General features: G+C 40.8%; 2 protein-coding genes across 11 annotated transcripts in view; one reads left to right on the top strand and one right to left on the bottom strand.

The window, feature by feature from the left end:
• Window positions 1-5450, top strand: part of prima1 (proline rich membrane anchor 1) — a 57565-nt gene extending 52115 nt beyond the window's left edge. The window contains exons 6-7 of the mRNA XM_058090749.1: window positions 5071-5161; window positions 5237-5450. The gene's annotated coding sequence lies outside the window, so the exon portion shown is untranslated. The remainder of the gene's footprint in view (window positions 1-5070; window positions 5162-5236) is intronic.
• LOC131140368 (protein unc-79 homolog) overlaps window positions 1-27502 on the bottom strand; it is a 68784-nt gene that overhangs the window by 22851 nt on the left and 18431 nt on the right. For 8 of the 10 annotated variants that reach the window (XM_058090722.1, XM_058090724.1, XM_058090727.1 and 5 more), the window contains 21 exons: window positions 25374-25462; window positions 25128-25168; window positions 24374-24402; window positions 21572-21801; window positions 20142-20313; window positions 19781-20011; window positions 17585-17775; window positions 16101-16224; window positions 13107-13247; window positions 10690-10905; window positions 9862-10089; window positions 9560-9701; window positions 7570-7649; window positions 7351-7499; window positions 7120-7277; window positions 5231-5412; window positions 4956-5157; window positions 4442-4624; window positions 2509-2577; window positions 1689-1990; window positions 1428-1610 (listed from right to left, as the gene is read on the bottom strand). In XM_058090722.1, the coding sequence (XP_057946705.1) occupies window positions 1428-1610; window positions 1689-1990; window positions 2509-2577; window positions 4442-4624; window positions 4956-5157; window positions 5231-5412; window positions 7120-7277; window positions 7351-7499; window positions 7570-7649; window positions 9560-9701; window positions 9862-10089; window positions 10690-10905; window positions 13107-13247; window positions 16101-16224; window positions 17585-17775; window positions 19781-20011; window positions 20142-20313; window positions 21572-21801; window positions 24374-24402; window positions 25128-25168; window positions 25374-25462 (3342 nt within the window). The remainder of the gene's footprint in view (window positions 1-1427; window positions 1611-1688; window positions 1991-2508; window positions 2578-4441; window positions 4625-4955; window positions 5158-5230; window positions 5413-7119; window positions 7278-7350; window positions 7500-7569; window positions 7650-9559; window positions 9702-9861; window positions 10090-10689; window positions 10906-13106; window positions 13248-16100; window positions 16225-17584; window positions 17776-19780; window positions 20012-20141; window positions 20314-21571; window positions 21802-24373; window positions 24403-25127; window positions 25169-25373; window positions 25463-27502) is intronic. The other 2 variants (XM_058090725.1, XM_058090731.1) reach the window with 1 other exon arrangement.

The raw sequence follows: 27502 nt of genomic DNA, 5'->3' as shown, positions 1-27502 counted from the left end.
TGCTGGAGTCTATCCCAGCTGTCTTTGGGCGAGAGGCGGGGTACACTCTGGACTGGTAGCCAGCCAATCACAGGGCACATATAGACAAACAACCATTCACACTCACATTCATACCTATGGACAATTTGGAGTCGCTAATTAACCTAGCATGTTTTTGGAATGTGGGAGGAAACCGGAGTACCCGAACATGCAAACTCCACACTAGATGGCCGATGGTGGAATTGAACTCGGGTTTCCTAGCTGTGAGGCCTGCATGCTCACCACCCGTGCAGCCCCTAATTACATTCATTCATTCATTCATTTTCTACCGCTTATCCTCATGAGGGTGGCGGGGGTTGCTGGAGCCTACTCCAGCGGTCTTCGGGCGAGACTGGTGGCCAGCCAATCACAGGGCACATATAGACAAACAACCATTCACACTCACATTCATACCTATGGACAATTTGGAGTCGCTAATTAACCTAGCATGTTTTTGGAATGTGGGAGGAAACCGGAGTACCCGGAGAAAACCCACGGGAAGAACGGGGAGAATATGCAAACTCCACACAGACATGGCCGAGGGTGGAATCAAACTTGGATCTCCTAGCTGTGAGGCCTACGTGCTCACCACCCGTGCAGCCCCTAATTACATTCATTCATTCATTCGTTCATTTTCTACCGCTTATCCTCACGAGGGTCGCGGGGGTGCTGGAGCCTATCCCAGCTGTCTTCGGGCGAGAGGCGGGGTACACCCTGGACTGGTGGCCAGCCAATCACAGGGCACATATAGACAAACAACCATTCACACTCACATTCATACCTATGGACAATTTGGAGTCGCTAATTAACCTAGCATGTTTTTGGAATGTGGGAAGAAACTGGAGTACCCGGAGAAAACCCACGGGAAGAACAGGGAGAATATGCAAACTCCACACAGACATGGCCGAGGGTGGAATCGAACTTGGATCTCCTAGCTATGAGGCCTACGTGCTCACCACCCGTGCAGGCCCCTAATTACAAAATTATATTCATTCATTCATTTTCTACCGCGGGGGTTGCTGGAGCCTATCCCAGCTGTCTTCGGGGCGAGAGGCGGGATACACCCTGGACTGGTCGCCAGCCAATCACAGGGCACATATAGACAAACAACCATTCACACTCACATTCATACCTATTGACAATATGGAGTCGCCAATTAACCTAGCAGTACCTGAACGGGGAGAACATGCAAACTCCACACAGAGATGGCCGAGGGTGGAATTGAACTCGGGTCTCCTAGCTGTGAGACCTGCGTGCTAACCACTCGACTACCGTGCAGTCCCTAATTCCATGTTCTGCATTAAAAATCCAGCCTGTTATGTATGGTTATTGTAAATATGCTGGTAATTATTAATTACAATGTGCTCGGTATAATAACATAATATGAGAAGCTAATATGCAAATACTACCTTATAGAGGATGACCAACAGGGCTTTGAGCCACATCTGCCTGATGTGAGGCCTCAGCGCCCAAAGAGAGCATCGAGGTGGCTGCTGGAAATAGTGTCTCAGCTGAGGACACGTGCAGTACTTCAGGACTTGGACCACCAGGGGAAGGAGTTGCTTCCCTAAACCGATGTTATAGTCCATGACCTGAGAAAAATGGCACCGTATTATAACATAAACATCACTTTTTATCGACTCTGGGGTACGGGTAAGATGTCAGAGTACCTGCGCGATGCCAGCGATGAAAGCGTTGAAGCACGTGGAGGTGCGCATCTTTTGCGGCGCAATCATAAAGCAGCCCTCCTGCTGGTCGTAACCCAGCAGCACATACAGGTGACGCTTCACGGTGTTGAAGGCTTTGGCGCTGCCTATATCGGCCTCGGCGCTGCTCTTGTCTTTGGCCATGAATTTCATAAGCACCATGATGAGCTGGTGCACAGTTTGGTGGTCGATGCCGGCGTCCTCGGGGAGAAGGTCTCGGATGATGGTGTCATCTTCGGGGGATGGCGTCTGGCCAGCGAGAGAGCCTGAAGCATCGGGGGGCGGAATATTAGGCATGATGACACAAGGGACTTAGGACAGGTATAATGCATACGTATGCATAATGTTATGGAACAAAACTTAAAAATATTGCACAAATAATTGTCATTCATTCATTCATTCATTCATTTTCTACCGCTTTTCCTCACGAGGGTCGCGGGGGGTGCTGGAGCCTATCCCAGCTGTCATCGGGTGTAAGGCGGGGTACACCCTGGACTGGTCGCCAGCCAATCACAGGGCACATATAGACAAACAACCATTCACACTCACATTCATACCTATGGACAATTTGGAGTCGCTAATTAACCTAGCATGTTTTTGGAATGTAGGAGGAAACCGGAGTACCCGGAGAAAACCCACGCATGCACGGGGAGAACATGCAAACTCCACACAGAGATGCCCGAGGGTGGAATTGAACCCTGGTCTCCTAGCTGTGAGGTCTGTGCGCTAACCCCTAGACCACCGTGCCGCCCACAAATAATTTTAATAACAATAATTAATTTACCTGGTAGGACTTTCTCTATCATATCTCCAAGCGATGGGGCGGAGTGTTCCTGTCTGGTTAGCCTTAAAGCTACAAATCAAATTTAAGTTAACACACAAGCTAAATACACTACCACTCAAATGTTTGGGATCACTCGGACGTCACGTTTGGGATCACTCGGACATTTTTTTCAGAAGTCCAGCATCCCGAAGTCGCCGCTTCACTGTTGATACTAACACTGGTGTTTTGACGGGTACTATTTAGTGACGACCTGTGAGGTGTCTTTGTCTTAAAACTACACACTCTCAGATATACGCATCGTTTTTGTATCCTTGTTAGACTCACTTTGTGCTGCTCTCTGAAGGGAGTAGTTAACAGCATGGTAAGAGGTTTGATTTTTAGATGGCTTTTCTAATAATCTATTAGCCGTATAAAATGATGAATTTGGATTAGCAACCATACCGAGAGATTGATGCAGAGGAACTGACAGTTGTTGATAGTAGGAGTCTATGCAAAAATGTACATAATTCTTTGAAAATCATTTGATTCATTTTAAATGTTTCATTCATTCATTCATTTTCTACCGCTTTTCCTCACGAGGGTCGCGGGGGGTGCTGGAGACTATCCCAGCTGTCTTCGGGCGAGAGGCGTGGTACACCCTGGACTGGTGGCCAGCCAATCACAGGGCACATATAGACAAACAACCATTCACACTCACATTCATACCTATGGACAATTTGGAGTCGGGAATTAACCTAGCATGTTTTTGGAATGTGGGAGGAAACCGGAGTACCCGGAGAAAACCCACACAAAACTCCACACAGAAGATGGCTGAGGGTGGAATTGAACGCGGGTCTCCTAACCACTCGACCGCCGTGCCGCCATTTTAATTGTTTGTGAAAAGGAAAAAAAATGTTTGTGAAATATATGAAAATTTGTTTTTCTTTGGAAAAGAAATTTCCAAGTGATCCCAAACTTTCGAGCGGTAGTGTATATCACTATATTGACAGTTACTATGGTACCCATTATGTTATTATATGTTCATATCATCTCGTACTTTGGTATGTGACAAAAAAATAAAATTATATCAGAAAGGCAGGAAGTGAACAAATAAAACAGTTACGGATTGTAAAAGTACCAGATGAAGGGGTAGGATTTAATAAGCTTTGCTTCTTCCTACTCCTTTTGGACATGTGGAACTGTAAATTATGATTATATGATGCGTTCAATTGTAATCTAATGCATGTTCAAATGAAATTAAAACATAAAAAAATTAAAATAATTTTAAAAAAATTTAAAAAAAAATTTAAATAAAAAAAATAAAATAAAATAAACTTAAATTATATTAGGAAAGCAGGAAGTGAACAAATGTAACAGTTACTGATTGTAAAAGTACCAGATGGAGGGGTAGGATTTAATAAGCTTTGCTTATTGTGGAACTGTGAGTTGATTATATGATGCGTTCAATTGTAATCTAATGCATGTTCAAATGAAATTAAACCATAAAAAAAAAAAAAAAAAAAATTTTTTAATAAAAAAAAATAAATAAAATAAACTTAAATTATATTAGGAAAGCAGTAAGTGAACAAATGTAACAGTTACTGATTGTAAAAGTACCTCACGAAGGGGTAGGATTTAATAAGCTTTGCTTCTTCCTACTCCTTTTGGACATGTGGAACTGTGAACTGATTATGTGATGCATTCAATTGTAATCTGATGCATGTTCAAATGAAATTAAACCATTACCATTACCATTAACAATACTAGCAAGAATTCTCCAACAGGTACCATAGGCCACATCGCATTTACAAATACAAAATTTCACCAGAAAGTAATCGCATAGTTCTAGATTAGCTTTTGGGTCAATTCATAATGAATAATAATAATAATAATAATAATGCCACAATATACATATGAGTGTACTGTACTGAGCGATTTGATCCAAACTACTCACATAGACGGTTGCTCAGCGACTCGGGGAGCGAGAAGGCCCGCTTGGATTCTGGCGGCCCACCTTTCACGCTATCACGTAGCGACCTCACGCTCTTCTGCCGGTTCCTGGCAAAGCGCGCCCGTCGTATTTTCCACATTGCCGCATCACTCAGGTTCGCCACGTTGGTTCGCACTGCTGTGATGGCTGTCATGTGAAAAATTTAGGACTTCAAACTTTTTCTGATGCTTCTGATGAAGATAATGAGGTTTGCGGAAATACTGGGTACAGAATCTGGAAGATCTAGAAAGCTTTCCCGCGCCTGTTATTGTGTGTAGCTGCTCTATAGGAGTCCGGAACTCAATACAAATCGCCACAAATGAACACAATAGGTCCCCTTTAATTAATTGATTAATATCGGATTTTACTTTTAAAAATTGATTAAAATTTAAAATTTGATTAAAAATTAAAATTGATTAATTAATTGCTCCTGTGTGCAAGTGGTGTGTGTGTGTGTGTGTGTGTTAAAGATACATACTAGTCGGAAAAGGGAACTCCTTGTTGCAGTCCAAGTGCAGCTGAGCCTCCAGTGATAATGTTTCAAAGCGATTCACGAAAAACTCCCAACTGAGAGCCGGCACGTCTTTCTTCAGGAAGTGAAGAAGCAGGAGTTTGCTGAGGATGACAGGACGATCCCTCACAACCGTATCGAACTGGAAATCCAGGCAGAGGCACAAACCCTGGGTAGAACCCAAAAAAAAATGAAATTATGCATTGCATTGCATGTTTTAAACAGCTATGAGAGATGTTCACCTGCAGGGCTGGCCTCTTGATGGTGTCCAGGAGAAGTCTAGCTCGCGTTGCCACGGCCGGGTTGACGTCCTCCACCGAAGCCAGGAAACAGCAGAAAGCGTGCGCCAGGGAGTACTTCAGCAGGTGGTTTTTGGTCACCGCACCAATATCCAAGAAGCGACACAACACTGCCACTTTCTCCACTGTGGGATTTAATCACATTGTAATTAAATAAACATAAACGTAACACAAACACAGACAGTTGCAAATATTATTACAATTATACTGTTAAAAGATACACAATCAGGTCACTTTTGACCTCACAGCTCGGAGACCCGTGTTCAATTCCACCCTCGGCCATCTCTGTGTGGAGTTTTGTGTGGGTTTTCTCCGGGTACTCCAGTTTCCTCCCACATTCCAAAAACATGCTAGGTTAATTAGCGACTCCAAATTGTCCATAGGTATGAATGTGAGTGTGAATGGTTGTTTGTCTATATGTGTCCTGTGATTGGCTGGCCACCAGTCCAGGGTGTACCCCGCCTCTCGCCTCAAGACAGCTGGCATAGGCTACAGCAAAAAGTGGTATAAAATTGATGAATGAATGAAGTCATACTCCATGGTACTGCACAGTGGAAGAGTGGTTAGGATGTAGGCCTCACAGCTAGGAGACCCGTGTTCAATTCCACCCTCGGCTATCTCTGTGTGGCGTTTTGGGTGGGTTTTCTCCAGGTACTCCGGTTTCCTCCCACATTCCAAAAACATGCTAGGTTAATTAGCGACTCCAAATTGTCCATAGGTATGAATGTGAGTGTGAATGGTTGTTTGTCTATATGTGCCTTGTGATTGGCTGGCCACCAGTCCAGGGTGTACCCCGCCTCTCGCCCCAAGACAGCTGGGATAGGCTCCAGCACCCCCGCGACCCTCGTGAGGAAAAAGCGGTGGAAAATGAATGAATGAATGAAGTCATACTTCCATAGTGACTGCACGGTGGATGAGTGGTTAATATGTGGGCCTCACAGCTAGGAGACCCGTGTTCAATTCCACCCTTGGCCATCTCTGTGAGTTTTGTGTGGGTTTTCTCCGGGTACTCCGGTTTCCTCCCACATTCCAAAAACATGCTAGGTTAATTAGCGACTCCAAATTGTCCATAGGTATGAATGTGAGTGTGAATGGTTGTTTGTCTATATGTGCCCTGTGATTGGCTGGCCACCAGTCCAGGGTGTACCCCGGCCTCTCACCCTGAAGACAGCTGGGATAGACTCCAGCACCCCCTGCGACCCTCGTGAGGATAAAGCGGTAGAAAATGAATGAATGAATGCTTCGAAGTATGCAAGTTTATAGTGACTTTGCTGTTGCAGTACATAAGAATGACCATTGGGTGTCAGTGTTGACGCTTAAATATTTGTGTGGCCTGTAGGTCACAATTCTGAGTAAAAAAAAAACATTACCAATACTAAGCATTTTTTTAAAATAAGTAGGTTACTTTGTGATATGGAAACCATGATAATAATTATAACTTTATATATTTAAGTATATATTAAACACTCTAGCCTGATTTGTTTATACGGTTACAAGGACAAGGTTTGTTTTGATGTGTCCATCAGAGAATATGTCCTTGACTCTCCCAAGGTCATCTGACAGCCAATTATATGGTGGTTAAATAAAAAAAAAAGTCATAATCATATAAATCTGTCTATTCTTATTTGCTCTGTGTTCGGGTTGTACTGTAACCATGACAACAAGGGAGGAGATGTAGGCAGTGTTGTAGGATGTATGTTATATAAGGGGGAAGGGGGGGGCTTTTTCTAATGGTTTTGAGACTGACTACAGTGTATGTGAATGGATTTACCGGCCACAACATTAGGTACAATTGCAATGAGACTCAAGATGTGTTTTTTTTTTAAAATCACCTGCTTCAAAGCGTATTTTCCAGTCTTTGCTGTTAAAGTTGGTGTTGATAAGGTTCCAGAAGATGTCTGCTCCATGCGACAGAGAGAGGGCGTGGAGGAGCTGGGGCACCGCTAGAGAGGCCAGCTGACAAAACTCTGACTTCAACATGGACCAAAGACTGAAACAGAAAACAGAGTCAACTCGTCCCTTTGGTCGTATATTTATTTCCATATTTCCATATTTCCACACACCTCGGGATGAGCATCTTCTCCTGGATGTAAGCCAGAAACTGAGGGTAATCCTTGCGTGCCAGGTACAAACACTCCCCGTGCAGACATAAGATCCTCAAGCAGTTCAACATGTTGAACAAAATGTCAGGCTCTTCAAATTTGGACATTTCCTGGATTTTAAAAAAAAGCAACAAAAGTGAACCACAGAAGCGTTCAAATGATTTTATGTTGTCTTTTTACCTGCAGGATGGTGTATATCAGTTTCAAAGACACGGGAAGCTGCTGGTAGGAGAATCTCTTGTCTGAGTTATTCTTCATAGCTGGCGGGAACAAGAAGTTCAAAATTTGAGATATTTTGATCATTTGTAGTTCAGATAAAAATGAAATTAGTACAATTGGATATTTTCTCATACGCTGCATATAAAAATACTGGAAAGTGATAGTGTAGTGTGCTGCTATTTCTAAGAATGAGGGCGGAATTGAACTCAGGTCTCCTAGCTGTGAGGCCTGCGCACTAACCACTCCTCCGCTGTTATCCCTTATTATTCATTTATTCATTTTCTATCGCTTATCCTCACTAAGGTTTCTGGTATGCTGGAGCCTATCCCAGCTGTCTTCGAGCGAGAGGCGGGGTTACACCCCGGACTGGTGGCCAGCCAATCACAGGGCACATCTAGACAAACAACCATTCACACTCACATTCATACCTATGAACAATTTGGAGTCGCTAATTAACCTAGCATGTTTTTGGAATGTGGGAGGAAACCGGAATACCCGGAGAAAACCCACGCATGCACGGGGAGAACATGCAAACTCCACACAGAGATGGCCGAGGGTGGGATTGAACTTTGGTTTCCTAGCTGTGAGGCCTGCGCGCTAACCACTAGACCGGCGTGCTGCCCATATAAAAACATTAGAAATTTAAAAAAAAAACTGTCTACTTTATTTGTATGTGGAGTAAAAATTAGTAGAAATTATTTAATGCCATTTTATTTATTTTTTACTATTTAAAACAGAGACATCTGTGAATATGGGGGGGTTGAGAATGCTGTATCTTGAAAGATGCCCCCCCCATAGAAGCTATGAGGATTTCTCTTCATCAGGGGTCTCAAACACGTGGCCCGCGGGCCAAATGTGACCCGCAGGCCACTAGTTTGAGGCCCCCGCCTTGATATGAAAGTTTAATGTTAGTGCGTCCCGCGCAAGTTTGATATGGATGCTGTATGGTATCATGTACCCAGAAAAAAATTATTACGTTTGATTAATGTTCATGTTAAAGGTTAAATAACTGTTAATAGTTATCCTCCCTATCCGTGTGGAAGTGGTAAGTTTTGGGCTATTTAAGTTTAAAGGAAATAACTTGGAAGGCTACCGTTTAGGTCGCTAGCTCTCTAGTTTGCGAGTTAGCATGTGTCTCAAGACCCTGCAGTTGCGCAATATGTTGTAAATAAAAAGAGTATAAATGTGACTATAGTCGTGTTTTGTCATGTCTACAGGGCTCTAATAATGCTTTGTTCATTTTAATCTGAAAAAAATAATTTGTCTACCCACCAACTATATGTGGTTTCTTAAGTTTTTATTATTTGCCGTTTTATTATTATTATTATATTTATTTATTTATTACTGATTGATTTTCTTTATTCTTGATTTGTTTATTTATTTTTCATCTTATTTTGTGTAGAAAAATAAAAAGTAAGATATTTTTATCAGAGCTTTTATTGTAGAAAATTGGAACCAAAGCGAAGTTTTTTAAATTTTTTTGTTTTTAATAAATGCATTTTTTTTTTTTAAACCTGATGCGGCCCAGTCTCACCCAGACCCGAGCTCCAGTGACCCCCAAGTAAATTGAGTTTGAGACCCCTGCTCTTCATGATCTCATTGTTGAACTTTTCCAGAGCGTTTGAGCTGTTAAATGTAAAAATTGACGCATCCTGAACAACATTTTTTTTTACTTTGTTTGACTGCTATCCTCTATTTTTTTTAAACCAGCATACAAAGTCTTCTGATGGGACAACGGCATAATTGTGCTGTTGCTCGCCTGTCAGCACTCATGCATTAAATATTCCATCAATAAACAAAACACAATGCACAATCCACGCGTACACCTGTCAGCACTTCAGGGCCACGGAGACTTCAGCTATTGTTTATTTAGCCGCACGTGATGTTATTTTTTGTGAATAGTTTGTACCTCCGTGCCACAAAAAAAAAAAACATGCTGTATGGAACTTACGTGCATCATCGGGAGAATGGTTGCTGGGGTTGTCAGTGTGCGCTATACTCGGGTTGTCTTCTTCCTCGCTTCCGTTCTCCGCCCCCAGGGAAAAATCTGTCTGAGGCACTAGCAAGGTTTCCTCTAAACTATCTGTCGGTTCCTGCAGAGAAAATCAAATAAAATATCCCCGTCGCATGTTTGTAATACTAGCGACAATGAGCATTGGGATATAGTTATGCTATTTCAAGCTTTTCCTGGCCCGGATCCCAGGATTCATTAACATTCCGTGGTATAAAAACGCATCATGCTGCGTCTCTCACCACCAGGCGAATCTCCTCCCGAGGGGTCAGTCTCTCCAAGAGCTCGCAGCCCAGCTGGTAACACAGGATGCTGGATTGGCAGAGGCTGCACTCCAGGGCCTTTTCATCCTTCCGGCAGGTGTGTGAGCCCCCCCACGGGGCCTGGAAGACATTGTTGATGATCCCCACGATATCTTTCCCGAGGCTGGTGTCCAGGCCGAGCATGACGCCATCATCCTGAAGCTCCATCTTGGACAACGGGTAAGAGGATGACCGTTAAAAAAGACAGGAAGTTGATTTAATTGTTATTCTTTTGTTGCTTTTGTGAAAAAACTACAGTACCTCGGATATATCGGATTCAATTGTTCCCACTGGTTTTGTCCGATATAAGCGAAATCCGTTATATGCGTATACCGGAAAATGTCCGTTTTACGCATATATCGGATTTATATCCGGTATATGCGTAAATCGGATTTTATCCGTTATAAAAAGGCACTTCCTTGACTATGTTTCCAATGTACCTGGACGCGCAGGCAACGCTGCAAACGCTGCAAACGCTGCAAATGACGTCGTATAGCGGCCTGTCACGATTCGGCGAATCGGAGCGCCACGATGCGGCGATATATCCGATATATGCGAGGGAAATTTAATGGAAATGCATTGGAACGGGACTGGAGATTTTGTCCGAAATAGGCGAAATCCGTTATAAAAAATCCGATATATGCAATGAATTTTTATTGGAAATGCATTACAGAAAAATGGGTTCTTTTTTATCTGTCCGTTGTGAGCGAATTTCCGATATATTCGAGTCCGATATATCCGAGGTTTACTGTATATATGGCGCGTTACCTGTTTTAGGATGAGGTCGAACATGAGGATGAAGCAGCCGAGGTTCATGTCGTCATCCTCGCAGTCTAAATCTAAGGCACAGTGGCCGGTGGCGTGGCCCAGGTTTTTAAACGGACTGCAGCGTAGCGGACTGCGAAACGGGCTCCTGAACGGGCTAGGGAACGGGCTGAGGGTGTTGTGTTGCCCACGACGCCCTGGATCTGACACCACACTCACCTGCATAGACAGAAGCATGCAGTCAAGTATTGTACATGTCTTAGTGTTCTGATATTGGTCGACGCCGATGGGAGTTGAATTATATGTCATCTTTTCTTAATGTTGACGATACAGCTGGGGCATGGCGCCAAATTCTGTGCCCTGACGGGCGCCTCTTTTGTAGGGGACGTGACACTGCGTCACCCAGAGCAAAAGTCAACAAAAGACTCGCTTTGCAAGAGGCAAACCTTATCATTCGCAAGTCCTAGCAAGCTTGTTATTGAACTCATTCATTTTTTACTGCTTATCCTCACAAGGGTCGCGGGGGTGCTGGAGCCTATCCCAGCTGTCTTCGAGGCGAGAGGCAGGGTACACCCTGGACTCGTGGCCAGCCAATCACAGGGCACATATAGACAAACAACCATTCACACTCACATTCATACCTATGGACAATTTGGAGTCGCTAATTAACCTAGCATGTTTTTGGAATGTGGGAGGAAACCGGAGTACCCGGAGAAAACCCACGCATGCACGGGTGAGAACATGCAAACTCCACACAGAGATGGCCGAGTGTGGAATTGAACTCGGGTCTCTTAGCTGTGAGGCCTGTGTGCTAACCACTAGTTCACCATGCAGTTCTATCTATTATTCATTCATTTTCTACCACTTATTCTCACGAGGGTTGCAGGGGGTGCTGGAGCCTATCCCAGCTGTCTTCGAGGCGAGAGGCGGGGTACACCCTGGACTGGTGGCCAGCCAATCACAGGGCACATATAGACAAACAACCATTCACACTCACATTCATACCTATGGACAATTTGGAGTCGCTAATTAACCTAGCATGTTTTTGGAATGTGGGAGGAAACCGGAGTAACTCCACACAGAGATGGCCGAGGGTGGAATCGAACCCTGGACTCTTAGCTGTGAGGCCTGCGTGCTAACCACTCGTCACTGTGCAGCCTTTGTTGTTGAACGTTCACTGAAAAATGTATTTTATCTTAACATGTATATGTTATGGGCGGCATGGTGATCAAGTGGTTAGCACGCAGACCTCACAGCTAGGAGACCAGGGTTCGATTCCACCCTCTGCCATCTCTGTGTGGAGTTTGCATGTTCTCCCCATGCATGAATGAATGAATGAATGAAGTCATACTTCCATGGTGACTGCACGGTGGAAGGGTGTTTAGCATGTAGGCCTCACAGCTAGGAGACCCGCGTTCAATTCCACCCTCGGCCATGTCTGTGTGGAGTTTTGTGTGGGTTTTCTCCGGGTACTCCGGTTTCCTCCCACATTCCAAAAACATGCTAGGTTAATTAGCGACTCCAAATTGTCCATAGGTATGAATGTGAGTGTGAATGGTTGTTTGTCTATATGTGCCCTGTGATTGGCTGGCCACCAGTCCAGGGTGTACCCCGCCTCTTGCCCGAAGACAGCTGGGATAGGCTCCAGCGACCCTTGTGAGGTATATATGTATATGTTATCATATACTATATATCTTAACATTTATACATTTTACAAATGCACAACGGCCTCCCCATGTTTGGGTCGCTGCTACCCCATTCCAATTCCCCAACACATGAACGCTACTGCTATACAGTGTATAGCTGTTTCAGCGTCAGAGAGATCCCTGAAATAACTACCATGATGCAACAAGCTGGACATGAAAGTGCTAAGCCTCGACCCTGAAATGTCCATTTACAAAACATTATTAAAGGGAGTGTTACATACGGTGCATCTCAGTTGAGTTAAATTAAGCCCTTTAAAGGATCTATATTTAGACATTGGCAGTTACCATGGCAACACCCAGCACATCATGATGAACCGACAAGGTGTTACAAAATCAAACTGTCCATTTAATAAGCTTCCAGGATCACCCTAGAGCAGGGGTCTCAAACACGCGGCCCGCGGGCCAAATGTGGCCCGCAGGACACTAGTTTGAGGCCCCCGCCTTGATATGAAAGTTTAATGTTAGTGCGGGCCCGTGCAAGTTTGATATGGATGCTGTATGGTATCATGTACCCAGAAAAAATTATTACGTTTGATTAATGTTCATGTTAAAGGTTAAATAACTGTTAATAGTTATCCTCACTATCCGTGTGGAAGTGGTAAGTTTTTGGCTATTTAAGTTTAAAGGAAATAACTTGAAGGCTACCGTTTAGGTCAAATAATATCATACACATGTGCTGTATATGACAAAGTAACATGAATATGTCTTCCTCACCCGACGAGCTCCGGTGTTGCCAGTCAGATCGGAGGCACGTGCTTTCCTCTGATTGGCTAGCTCCTTCAAAGAGTTCACACCATCTGAGAACATCCCAATGAGCAGCTGGAGTGGCACAACGATATCCAGCTCTGATAGCACCTAGGACCAAACCATACATATCATAACATTATAACATTATGTATAATACATGGCATCACCCAAATTATCATATACTGTAGGTGTGTCAAATGTTAATAAAAATGTCTATCTTTGGGAAACATTTTAAACACTCCTGGTCAATTACGTGCAGTCAGGGGGAGGCAGGTGAGGTGAGATAATGGGGGGGAAAAAATATGACATAAAATATCAATATTGAACTGTATTTAAAGTTCAAATTGCTGAATTTGCACATTTCCTGCTTAAATACTGGACAGAAACGTAGGTTGAGCAAGCCCAGCCTACCGTCTGAGTTCCCCCATAAAATATTTCTTAAGTCCCCCTAAATAATTTGATATTTTTTATAGATTTTTATAAATTTTTTGTTGAGTTTTTTAAATTATTTTTTTTTATCGCTGACAAATTTAATATAGTAGGACAAAAGCAGGCTAATACTAGCCTATTAGTAGTAGTAATAATCAGAAGAATAGCAATAAGAATAGCAATAATAATAATAATAATTGAAAATTAATGATATAATTATGATTATTATGTAATTGATGACTGTCCAATGGACAGAATGGTTGCAGAGATTGAACAGCGGTTTTGCAGTATAGACTGTGTGTACTTGTGTACATTTAATGGTGGCCTAAAACAATTGAGTATCTCTACTAAATCTGTACAAAAATGGGAAAGTTATATCCCGGTTCTTGTTCTTTATTTGTTTTTTGGATATTTTGGATATATTTTGGGTATATTTTGGGAATATTTTGGGAATATTTTGGGTATATTTTGGGTATATTTTGGGTATATTTTGGATATTTTTGAATACTATAATAATGTCTACTATAATAATGTCTACTATAATAATGATTATTATCATTATGTCTACTATAATAATGATTATTATGTAATTGATGACTGTCCAATGGACAGAATGGTTGCAGAGATTGAACAGCGTTTTTTTCAGTGTAGATTGTGTGTACTTGTGTACATTTAATGGTGGACTAAAACAATTGAGTATCTCTACTAAATCTGTACAAAAGTGGGAAAGTTATATCCCGGTTCTTGTTCTTTATTTGTTTTTTGGATATATTTTGGGTATATTTTGGGTATATTTTGGGTATTTTTGAATACTATAATAATTTCTACTATAATAATGTCTACTATAATAATGTCTACTATAATAATGTCTACTATAATAATGATTATTATCATTACGTCTACTATAATAATGATTATTATGTAATTAATAACACAATGTAGATTGTGTGTACTTGTGTACATTTAATGGTGGACTAAAACAATTGAGTATCTCTACTAAATCTGTACAAAAGTGGGAAAGTTATATCCCGGTTCTTGTTCTTTATTTGTTTTTTGGATATTTTGGATATATTTTGGATATATTTTGGGTATATTTTGGGTATATTTTGGGTATATTTTGGGTATATTTTGGATATTTTTGAATACTATAATAATGTCTACTATAATAATGTCTACTATAATAATGTCTACTATAATAATGTCTACTATAATAATGATTATTATCATTATGTCTACTATAATAATGATTATTATTTAATTGATGACTGTCCAATGGACAGAATGGTTGCAGAGATTGAACAGCGGTTTTGCAGTATAGATTGTGTGTACTTGTGTACATTTAATGGTGGACTAAAACAATTGAGTATCTCTACTAAATCTGTACAAAAGTGGGAAAGTTATATCCCGGTTCTTGTTCTTTATTTGTTTTTTGGATATTTTGGATATATTTTGGGTATATTTTGGGTATATTTTGAGTATATTTTGGATATTTTTGAATACTATAATAATTTCTACTATAATAATGTCTACTATAATAATGTCTACTATAATAATGATTATTATGTAATTAATAACACAATGTAGATTGTGTGTACTTGTGTACATTTAATGGTGGCCTACAACAATTGAGTATCTCTGCTAAATCTGTACAAAAGTGCAAAAGTTATATCCCGCTTCTTGTTCTTTATTTGTTTTTTGGATATTTTGGATATATTTTGGGTATATTTTGGTATATTTTGGGTATATTTTGGTATATTTTGGGTATATTTTGGGTATTTTTGAATACTATAATAATTTCTACTATAATAATGTCTACTATAATAATGTCTACTATAATAATGATTATTATCATTACGTCTACTATAATAATGATTATTATGTAATTAATAACACAATGTAGATTGTGTGTACTTGTGTACATTTAATGGTGGACTAAAACAATTGAGTATCTCTATTAAATCTGTACAAAAGTGCAAAAGTTATATCCCGCTTCTTGTTCCTTATTAGTTTTTTTGGATTTTTGGATATTTTTGAATGTCTACTACATTCATTCAAATCCTGTGCATCTTCAGCCCCCACCAGGACTTTTCACTATTGTTGATAATCGGGCAATAAAATACAGAGAAATTGAGTAAAATATTACTGTACGGCTCTTAATGATTCGGATACAGCGTAATATATGATATATGATATTATGATATAAACACAGACGCGTGATCTCAATGTGACCTATTTACCAAAGCTAAATGAATGAAAATCTCTCCGACGCAGTTCTGTCAGAAAACTTGAAAACGATCCACGGCAGCAAGCTCTGAGTGCATATGGGATGAAAGCCAAAATCTCTCCTCTCTGTGTCAGTCTCATTCTGTGACCCAGATCCATATTCAGCAGGCTCCTGCCCAGACTTGACACGCTATGACAACCTGTTCAATTCACACGCACTGTGGACAGAACCACAGGATGGTCAAGGGGAAGGAAGTGAGTGTGTGTGTCGTGTGTGTGTGTGTGTGTGTCTTGTGTGTGTATGCTTACATGCAACCACAGTAGAGCCTGTTCTTGCACCGATGCCGGGTAGCCGGAGAATCTGCAACTGATGAAGCCAAACATTTCTTCCATGGAGAAGGGAAGCGGACACAGCTCGATGTCGAACATCTTGCTGCGTGAACAAGCCAGAGGAGAATTGATGTTAATTATGCAATACTTCCATCAACCATCAAATACTTGATTGCATGAAGTAGCATTAAATTTGAAAGGGAAATTAATTGATGAATGTTAGAAAGAGGCTGCGCGGCGGTCGAGTGGTTAGAGTGCAGACCTCACAGCTAGGAGACTCGAGTTCAATTCCACTCTCAGCCATTTCTGTGTGTTCTCCTTGCATGCGTGGGTTTTCTCCATATGTGAGTGTGAATGGTTGTTTGTCTATATGTGCCTCCTCTCGACAACTAGGATAGGCTCCAGCACCCCCCTGCAACCCTTGTGAGGATAAGCGGTAGAAAATCAATGAATAAATGGATATTAATTTTGGGCAAGGGCTGCACGGTGCTTGAGTGGTTAGCGCTTAGGCCTCACAGCTCGGAGACCTGAGTTCAATTCCACTCTTGACCATCTCTGTGTGGAGTTTTGTGTGGGTTTTCTCCGGGTACTCTGGTTTCCTCTCACATTCCAAAAACATGCTAGGTTAATTGCCGACTCCAAATTGTCCATAGGTGTTGCTGGGATAGGTTCCAGCATACCGGCGACCCTCTTGAGGATAAGCGATAGAAAATGAACAAATGAATGAATGAATGAATGAATGAATGAATGAATGAATGAATGAATGAATGAAAGCCTCCATTCAAACATAAGATCTGGCTCCATGGATGAGCATAGATTAGACCATAGATTAGACCAGGGGTCTCAAACTCAATTTACTTGGGGGCCACTGGAGCTAGGGTCTGGGTGAGACTGGGCCGCATCAGGTTTTCAAACCCCCCCAAAAAAACGCATTTATTAAAAAAAATTTAAAAAACTTTGCTTTGGTTCCAATTTTCTACAAGAAAAGCTCTGATAAAACATCGATAAAAGTCTTCAAGTTATTTCCTTTAAACTTAAATAGCCAAAAACTTACCACTTCCACACGGATAGGGAGGATAACTATTAACAGTTATTTAACCTTTAACATGAACATTAATCAAACGTAATAATTTTTTCTGGGTACATGATACCATACAGCATCCATATCAAACTTGCGCGGGCCGCACTAACATTAAACTTTCATATCAAGGCGGGGGGGCCACATTTGGCCCGCGGGCCGCGTGTTTGAGACCCCTGGATTAGACCATAGATTAGACCTCAAAACACATATAGAGTTATCAGTTGCAAGATGTCTCACATTCCGACCATATTGTGTTTCTTGGCAAGTTTATTTATGGACTGCCCCACTTTAACAAAACTAGGACAATATTGTCATGGATTCAAAGGATGACAGCCTACTAAAAATATGTACTCGGGTACTTGAATAGTGCTTGAATGTGTACCTGAGGACTTCCCGGAACTCCTTGAGTTGGTGGTCGGGCACCTCCGTACGGATGGCTTCCAGCCACTCGGGCATGAAGCACTCCCACAGTGGTTGGCTGATGACGTTGTAGGGGATCAGACACAGAATACGGTTCAGACCCTCCTTCAGCTGGGTCACGGTGCTACAGGATTTGTCCCAATAGCCTCCAACCTGAAGAAATATGTGCAAAGACTTCATTAGTGCCAAACATTCTACTTGTCCAGTATCACTGGACTGCTACTCAAAAGTATATATCATATTTGTACAGGTATGTCATATTTTTAATATATGTCATATATTTTTAGACCTTTCTGTCATCAGAAAATTGCTAAATTATTAGCGCTGTCAAAAATAACAGCGATAACTCATTTATTTCATTAATTATGTTACATTTTCGGCAGCACGGTGGTTGAGTGGTTAGCGCGCAAACCTCACAGCTAGGAGACCAGGGTTCGATTCCACCCTCTGTGTGGAGTTTGCATGTTCTCCCCGTGCATGCGTGGGTTTTTTCCGGGTACTCCGGTTATCCTCCCACATTCCAAAAACATGCTAGGTTAATTAGGTATGAATGTGAGTGTGAATGGTTGTTTGTCTATATGTGCCCTGTGATTGGCTGGCCACCAGTCCAGGGTGTACCCCGCCTCTCGCCTGAAGACAGCTGGGATAGGCTCCAGCACCCCCCCCCCCCCCCCCCCCGCGACCCTCCTAAGGAGAAGCGGTAGAAAATGAATGAGGGTGGGCCGAGGGTGGAATTGAACCCTGGTCTCTTAGCTGTGACGTCTTCGCGCTAACCACTTGACCGCCGTGCCGCCCATTTGGAGCTCTTAATACATACAAATATATGCAATCCCGTCATTTATAATATGTGAATTAATGGTGATTAATTATGATTAATTAATTTTGAAATCTTGATTAATCTGATTAAACCTTTAAATCATTTGACAGCCTTATAAATAATACAAACTCAGCATTCTACTACATCTATTGGGCCCGATTAATTGTTTCCCATTCATTCATTCATTTTCTACCGCTTTTCCTCACGGGGTTGCTGGAGCCTATCCCAGCTGTCTTTGGGCGAGAGGCGGGACTGGTTGCCAGCCAATCACAGGGCACATATAGACAAACAACCATTCACACTCACATTCATACCTATGGACAATTTGGAGTTGCTAATTAACCTAGCATGTTTTTGGAATGTGGGAGGAAACCGGAGTACCCGGAAAAAAACCCACGCATGCACGGGGAGAACATGCAAACTCCACACAGAGATGGCCGAGATTGGAATTGAACCCTGGTGTCTTAGCTGTGAGGTCTGCGCGCTTACCACTTGCCGCCCATTTGGAGCTCTTAATACATACAAATATATGCAATCCCGTCATTTATAATATGTGAATTAATGTTGATTAATTATGATTAATTAATTTTGAAATCTTGATTAATCTGATTAAACCTTTAAATCATTTGACAGCCTTATAAATAATACAAACTCAGCATTCTACTACATCTATTGGGCCCGAATAATTGTTTCCCATTCATTCATTCATTTTCTACCGCTTTTCCTCACGAGGGTCGCGGGGTTGCTGGAGCCTATCCCAGCTGTCTTTGGGCGAGAGGCGGGGTACACCCTGGACTGGTGGCCAGCCAATCACAGGGCACATATAGACAAACAACCATTCACACTCACATTCATACCTATGGACAATTTGGAGTCGCTAATTAACCTAGCATGTTTTTGGAATGTGGGAGGAAACCGGAGTACCCGGAGAAAACCCACGCATGCACGGGGAGAACATGCAAACTCCACACAGAGATGGCAGAGATTGGAATTGAACCCTGGTGTCTTAGCTGTGAGGTCTGCGCGCTTACCACTCGACCGCCGTGCCGCCCATTTGGAGCTCTTAATACATACAAATATATGCAATCCTGTCATTTATAATATGTGAATTAATGGTGATTAATTATGATTAATTAATTTTGAAATCCCGATTAATCTGATTAAACCTTTGAATCATTTGACAGCCTTATAAATAATACAAACTCAGCATTCTACTACATCTATTGGGCCCGAATAATTATTTCCCATTTGTGTTATAATATGAACATATATAGTTTTAAATAATTACATAACTTAATGGAGGTATTTTTTTTTAATACTTTTCCCATTGCGTGACTTTACCCTGGCAAACTCCACAGGTTTGGGCAGGAGACACATGACCATGACGTCAAATCGCACTTCGCACACTGTCTTCAACCACTTGGTGACAAACTGCGGCTTCAGCTTCTCCACCAGACTCCCGACTTCATCATCCATCATGTAGGCTGTGGAGTGAAACCACTGGAAGACCATACTGACCAGCCGGGCCAGACTCTCGGTGGGCGTGTTCTCATTGGGGGTACACAGACTCACCTAAGTCAAGTTCAGAGAAGCGAGAGAACGGTAAGCCATGTAGCACCTGATAAGGCGGTCATGTGACATATATGTGCATATCCTTATCTCATGCTATTGACAGACACGGCAGCAGGGCTTGGGTACACACCAGAAACCAGATGCCAAACTGACTGAGGAGACGCTGGTCGTGCTGGTCGTCCTCCTTGTTATCAAACTCGATGTTGTCCAGAGAGTGATGGGAGGAGGACAAGCCCATCTGACGACGTCTGTTGAGCTCAAACTCGCGTTGCTCAGCATGGATTTCGGCCTCCTTGAGCAGGCTGGAGAGAAGCGGGGTAATAAAAGATATACTCCCTGAACACATTACACACACCATTAGGGACATTGGGTAAACAATCTAATGAGATCCAATTTAGCATGTGTTTGCTATTGTGGTCGGAGATTGCAGTAGTGTAAAAAAAAAAAAAAGAACCAAACCATACTGGAGCTGTTTGAAATATTTTGTCATTTACATATAATAATAATAATCTGACCAAAATACACATTATAATAAGAAATGTAGCTTTACAACGCTATAACACTGTAATCTACAACTAAAAAATACTATTAAGGGTTGTAATGTAATATAATGTAATGCAGGTGCACCCCAGCACAGGTATATCTGATACTGCTTAAAATAAAACCTAATTAGGGTGAAGGAAAATAAATTCACAATAATTGAAAATATGAGCTGGAAACCTCATATTATAAACATAAAGTGGCCAGAAATATTTCAATATTCAACAAAGCAATCTTCACTGGCTAAAAACCATTTAAAAAATGTAAAAAATTAAAAACTAATTTTTTTTAATGAAAAAAATACAATTAAATAAAGTTAAATTATATTAGGAAAGCAGGAAGTGAACAAATGTAACAGTTACTGATTGTAAAAGTACCAGATGGAGGGGTAGGATTTAATAAGCTTTGCTTCTTCCTACTCCTTTTGGACATGTGGAACTGTGAACTGATTATGTGATGCATTCAATTGTAATCTGATGCATGTTCTAATGAAATAAAACCATGAAAAAATGTAAAAAAATTAAAAAAAAAATTTCATTAAATTAAAAAAATAAAATTAAAAAACTTTAATTTTATTAAAAAGGCAGGAAGTGAACAAATGTAACAGTTACTGATTGTAAAAGTACCAGATGGAGGGGTAGGATTTAATAAGCTTTACTTCTTCCTACTCCTTTCGGACATGTGGAACTGTGAACTGATTATGTGATGCATTCAATTGTAATCTGATGCATGTTCAAATGAAATAAAACCATTAAAAAATATGTAAAAAAATAATAATAATTAAATTTAAAAAAAAACATTAAAAAAAACGTTAATTATATAAAAAAAGGCAGGAAGTGAACAAATGTAACAGTTAGTGATTGTAAAAGTACCAGATGGAGGGGTAGGATTTAATAAGCTTTGCTTCTTCCTAGTCCTTTCGGACATGTGGAACTGCGAACTGCTTATGTGATGCACGTTGACATGAAATCAAACCATTCCCATTCCCAATTAACACTATGACATGAGATGTGAATGCACCTTATAACAGCTTCCACGGTGCAAACGAGCTCCTCTGCCCCGCACTCCCGGGTGTTGATCGGAGGAGGAGAAGTCTGGTACAGATGGGTCTCCGCCGCAGCCCCCACCTCGCTGCTGTGGTGGTTGACATGGCAACGCTTGCAGTAGCGGACAGGCCGGTTACCATGGCGCCCGCAGCAACCGGCCGAGAAGCAGGTGACCACAGCCCTTCTGACGTGAGAGCTACAGTTCTGAGACGACACAGGGGGGCCAAGTGAGTGGAGGAAGGACACAGTCGCTGCACATTTCTATTGCCTGTCAGTCATGTTACATTCAAAGACCTCACGACGAGAATCTTCCAAAGTCTTATAGATCATAAATCTTTTTTTCATATGCAGCTTGTTGGATTTAAAAAATAGATCTTTTTGAGTCCCCTGCAGTGTCTCATGTTTCTAAAAATAAAAAGGCATGGCACGGGGTCGGGGGGGGGGGGGGGGGGGGGGGGCATCCTAATCTGATCAGGCTCTAATCTTGTGCCATTAGAGAGATGCAGTTTTCCCGATCAAATTAACATATTTGTTCTCGGATGCTGACGTCTTTTGCTTCAATCATCCATCTTTCAGAAAGCTGCTGCTCCAATCCAAGCATGATGTTACATTTCTAAATGTTCACTGTATTTTTTTTTTAAAGCAGACGGTGCGTTCAGGGTGGCCGGCGTGACACGCGATGACTTCACAGCGGAAGAAAAGATGCCTCAATTAATAATGAAAGCTCCGGTGTAAATCCTGGTGGGAGTTGAAAGGACTTTCAGGGATGAGTGGTGCAAAACCTGCTGGAAAAATGTGGGAGAGGATGTGGAATAAATCCGCAGGACAAATCCGGATGGGGTTTTTGCCCGTTTCCCCTGACAACGCAAAGATTAATTGCAGATCAATTGCAATCAAATTCCAGTCAATCTCTTTTTTTTCTTCCACTTTTGAGAGAAGAGGAGCTCAAATGGTGACCTTTGGATGACGCCTTGAAGATCAATTGCACAGATCAATTGTAGATCAATTGCAATCAAATTCCAGTCAATCTCTTTTTTTGTCTTTCTCTTTTTTTTCTTCCACTTTTGAGAGAAGAGGAGCTCAAATGGTGACCTTTGGATGACGCCTTGAAGATCAATTGCACAGATCAATTGCAGATCAATTGCAATCAAATTCCAGTCAATCTGTTTTTTTTTCTTTCTCTTTTTTTTCTTCCACTTTTGAGAGAAGAGGAGCTCAAATGGTGACCTTTGGATGACGCCTTGAAGATCAATTGCAGATCAATTGCAATCAAATTCCAGTCAATCTCTTTTTTTTCTTTCTCTTTTTTTTCTTCCACTTTTGAGAGAAGATGAGCTCAAATGGTGACCTTTGGATGACGCCTTGAAGATCAATTGCACAGATCAATTGCAGATCAAGTGCAATCAAATTCCAGTCAATCTCTTTTTTTTCTTTCTCTTTTTTTTCTTCCACTTTTGAGAGAAGAGGAGCTCAAATGGTGACCTTTGGATGACGCCTTGAAGATCAATTGCACAGATCAATTGCAGATCAATTGCAATCAAATTCCAGTCAATCTGTGTTTTTTTTCTTTCTCTTTTTTTTCTTCCACTTTTGAGAGAAGAGGAGCTCAAATGGTGACCTTTGGATGACGCCTTGAAGATCAATTGCACAGATCAATTGCAGATCAATTGCAATCAAATTCCAGTCAATCTGTTTTTTTTTCTTTCTCTTTTTTTTCTTCCACTTTTGAGAGAAGAGGAGCTCAAATGGTGACCTTTGGATGACGCCTTGAAGATCAATTGCACAGATCAATTGCAGATCAATTGCAATCAAATTCCAGTCAGTCTCTTTTTTTTTCTTTCTCTTTTTTTTCTTCCACTTTTGAGAGAAGAGGAGGTCAAATGGTGACCTTTGGATGACGCCTTGAAGATCAATTGCACAGATCAATTGCAGATCAATTGCAATCAAATTCCAGTCAGTCTCTTTTTTTTTCTTTCTCTTTTTTTTCTTCCACTTTTGAGAGAAGAGGAGTTCAAATGGTGACCTTTGGATGACGCCTTGAAGATCAATTGCACGGATCAATTGCAGATCAATTGCAATCAAATTCCAGGTATCGCATTACTGCATCAGACCCTCAGGGATGACTCCATGATAAAATGGAAATGTGAATAATTATCAATTATTATTTTGGACTTTTTGTCCTTTCAATACTCCCTTATTATGCAAAATAGCTTTTTAAAATAATTCTATAACATGAATGTGTCAACACTAAATATTTTTATTCTTTCTCTTTTTTCTTCCACTTTTGAGAGAAGAGGAGCTCAAATGGTGACCTTTGGATGACGCCTTGAAGGACAAACCTCCCTCCTTGATGAGCCTGTCCTGTGTACAGTACGTGCACACCACTTCAAAGCATAGGCTTTGCTACACATCTTAAAATAAATCCTATCCGTCAAGTCAGCTACAGACATGACCAACTCACAGAAAGTCCAACCCAGATCTCTTGACATCACCAAATACTGCATGTTTTGGAGTGGCCTTTTATTGTGGCCACCTCAGATTTCTGAACACTATTTGGGCCTTTGATGAAGCGTTTTGTATACCTAGATTGTTAGTTCAGCTCATGAAAAATAGGAACCAAACCAAAAGTGCTACATTGAAGACACATTCATTAGCATTAAAGCTAAAAACAAAATGCCACATTCCCAGTAGGGCTTAGCAAAAACTATTGCAAACTGACCTTTAAACAATATTTGGCCAGAGTAATTTGAGAGTAACGGGTAATTCAAATCCTTACCTTCTTTTGACAGATGGCTGATATTTCAGCTGCAAGGCAAATTAAGAAAACGATTATATATCACCATAAATAAGAACAATTAGGGATGTCCGATATTGGCTTTTTTGTCGAAAACCGATTATCCAACTCTCATTTTTCGATACCGGAAAGGAATGAACTCATATGTGTTGTATTCATTCATTCATTTATTTGGGCAAGAGGCGGGATAGACCAGCCAATCACAGGGCACATATAGACAAACAACCATTCACACTCACATTCATACCTATGGACAATTTGGAGTCGCTAATTAACCTAGCATGTTTTTGGAATGTGGGGGGAAACCGGAGTACCCGGAGAAAACCCATGCATGCCCGTGGGGGGAACATGCAAACGCCACACAGAGATGGCCGAGGATGGAATTGAACTCGGGTATCCTAGCTGTGAGGCCTGCGCGCTAACCACATTTTAAAAAATTTTTTTTCGTGATCCAGGAAAAAAAATCTGATTTTATGCTGATATCGGGCCGATAATTATCGGACATCCCTAAGGACATATAATACATTCTATGCATTTTATATGATAGCCTTTTCCATATACACCAAGGTTCTTTATGTAGGAGTATCACAGACAGCATAATGAACAATATATACAGTCCTGCAAAAAATAGCATTGTTCGGATAATACGAGTATAAAAAAATATACCTTTAGTTTTACCAGGTATTACAATAAACAAATATATATGTGAAACCCTGTTTTGTTTGTGAATACTCACCTTGAGGCAAGAGCACATCAACAAGCCATTCGGCGTGGTCTCTAAAAAAAAAAAAAAAGAGATGTGTAAACAACGCTTTACATCCTGGCAACACTCATCACCCACGCACTCAAATAAGATGAATGACATCGGATGGCGAGGGAATTATGTAAGTGATTTTTTTTTCCTTTCGTTAAATACAGGAATAATGAAAGACGTGTTAGGAATGTGATTAATGAAGCAGAGGTCAGGATTTGCGTTGCGTACCCGGCTATACGCTGGCTGCACTCCTCGCATATGTAAAGAGGAGGTGGCTTGTCTCCCAGGGCAACAGAAAGAGTGGGGTCTATACACATCTGCGAGAAGAAAAAAATGTCATTAATTTGCATCCAAATGCAACAACAGTATCATTTTCACACTGAACCAGGAAGTAAGACCAGGTTTTTCAACCTTTTTTGAGCCACATTGGAAAAATCTTGTGGCACGCCACTAACCAAAAATGTTCCAAAATGTCACCACGACCTCACACGTGCATCAATAAGTCTATCGGAGGAACAAGGTAGGTGTTGCCACACGGACCAATATTACATTGCTATGCTAGTCTTTACACCACAGACACTCCACAGTAGCCACGTTTTTACATCACCACTTTTTCTCTTTCCGAATGACCTTTCGGGAAACAATGGTATCCATAGAAAGGAATATTCCAATCTCTTGTCTACATGCGCCGTGTGAAAATCAACCAGAATAGTCAATAGGGCATGCCCAGTAAAACGTAAACATCAACATCACGTGATAACGACTTCCCCCGAGTTATTCTTTCACTTGTTGGAATAACTCCGTATTGCCAGTTTTTCGTCTGTCCAGTCTTGAAATTTAGTTTGAATCAAAAACCAACTTTGCTTAGTCCAGTGCTGATTGCTGGCCTCCATTTTTAAAAGTGAAGAACGTCTGGATCTGCGTGTTACGTCATATCTGAGCATGCGCTGAAAGAACGCACCCGGGATCAATTTAAACACTAAAAGATCAAATTCAATCTTGCTAATATTTTATAATTAAACTCAGGACATGTTTTATATAGATATATATATATATATTTTAATAAAACTGCACTTGTGAATAAAGTATAGAAGGGTTTAGATCAGGGGTGGGCAAACTACGGCCCGGGGGCCACATCCGGCCCGCCAAGTGTTTGCATACGGCCCGCCCAATCTTTCCAAAGTATTTCATTTAAACTCAACATACAACCTGGCATCATGGCCTGAGCCAACCTTTTGATGGTTGTATCAATGTCGTTGTTTGACATGGTCTGTTGTTTACAAAGTGCTCCTGAAAAAGGAGACACAAGCACATAATAATAATAAAAATTAAAATAATAATTATTATATTATTATTATAACTATTATGATTATTATATTAATGCTAATTATTATATTAATTATATATAATAATATGGTCATATTTGCATATTTTACATAATAATAATATAATAATCATTATTTTAATTGTATTTTAATTATTATAATATTTTATAATTTTTAAAATATTTAAATATAAATATAAAATAATAAATAATAATAGCAGATTGCATGCCAATTTTACAGATACAATATTACCAGGTGGACTGTTACGTGTAAAATATATAGTCTGCCCCCCCCCCCCCCCCCCCCCCCCCCCCGGAAATTTTGTTATATCAATGCGGCCCGCTAATGCATACGAAAGCTGCTTGCCAACCGCCAATAAACAACAGAAGAAGAAAAACACCATGAAGAAGAACTTTCCGTTTGAGCGGGTACAAGATACCTCAATCGGATTGGTTAAAGGAATATTCCATCCCTGTTCAATTCTTTCTGTTTTTTAGCAAATAAACCAAATGCAATTGGAATATTTGGGTCCATGTATACTATTGACATAATGGCTATTGACATCATATTTGCAAATGATAATTAATAAATGTTAATTATAAAAAAGTGATATTGGATAATTCCTCACGGCACACCGGACGGTTTCTCAAGGTACACTAGTGTGCCCGCGGCACAGTGGTTGAAAATCACTGTTCTATAACATTAAAAAGCAGTCTCTAAATGTATTGATGTGAATGACTACTTACAGTGGGGCAAAAAAGTATTTAGTCAGCCACCAATTGTGCAAGTTCTCCCACTTAAAAAGATGAGAGAGGCCTGTAATTTTCATCATAGGTACGCTTCAACTATGAGAGACAAAATGAGAAAAAAAAATCCAGATAATCACATTGTTTGATTTTTAAAGAATTTATTTGCAAATCATGGTGGAAAATAAGTATTTGGTCACCTACAAACAAGCAAGATTTGTGGCTCTCACAGACCTGTAAGTTCTTCTTTAAGAAGCTCCTCTGTCCTCCACTCGTTACCTGTATT

This window comes from Doryrhamphus excisus, chromosome 13 (genome assembly GCF_030265055.1).
Source record: "Doryrhamphus excisus isolate RoL2022-K1 chromosome 13, RoL_Dexc_1.0, whole genome shotgun sequence".
NCBI classification, from domain to species: Eukaryota; Metazoa; Chordata; class Actinopteri; order Syngnathiformes; family Syngnathidae; genus Doryrhamphus; species Doryrhamphus excisus.
The sequence above is the reverse complement of the archived record's forward strand: the minus strand, read 5'-3'. Positions and strand labels throughout refer to the sequence as shown.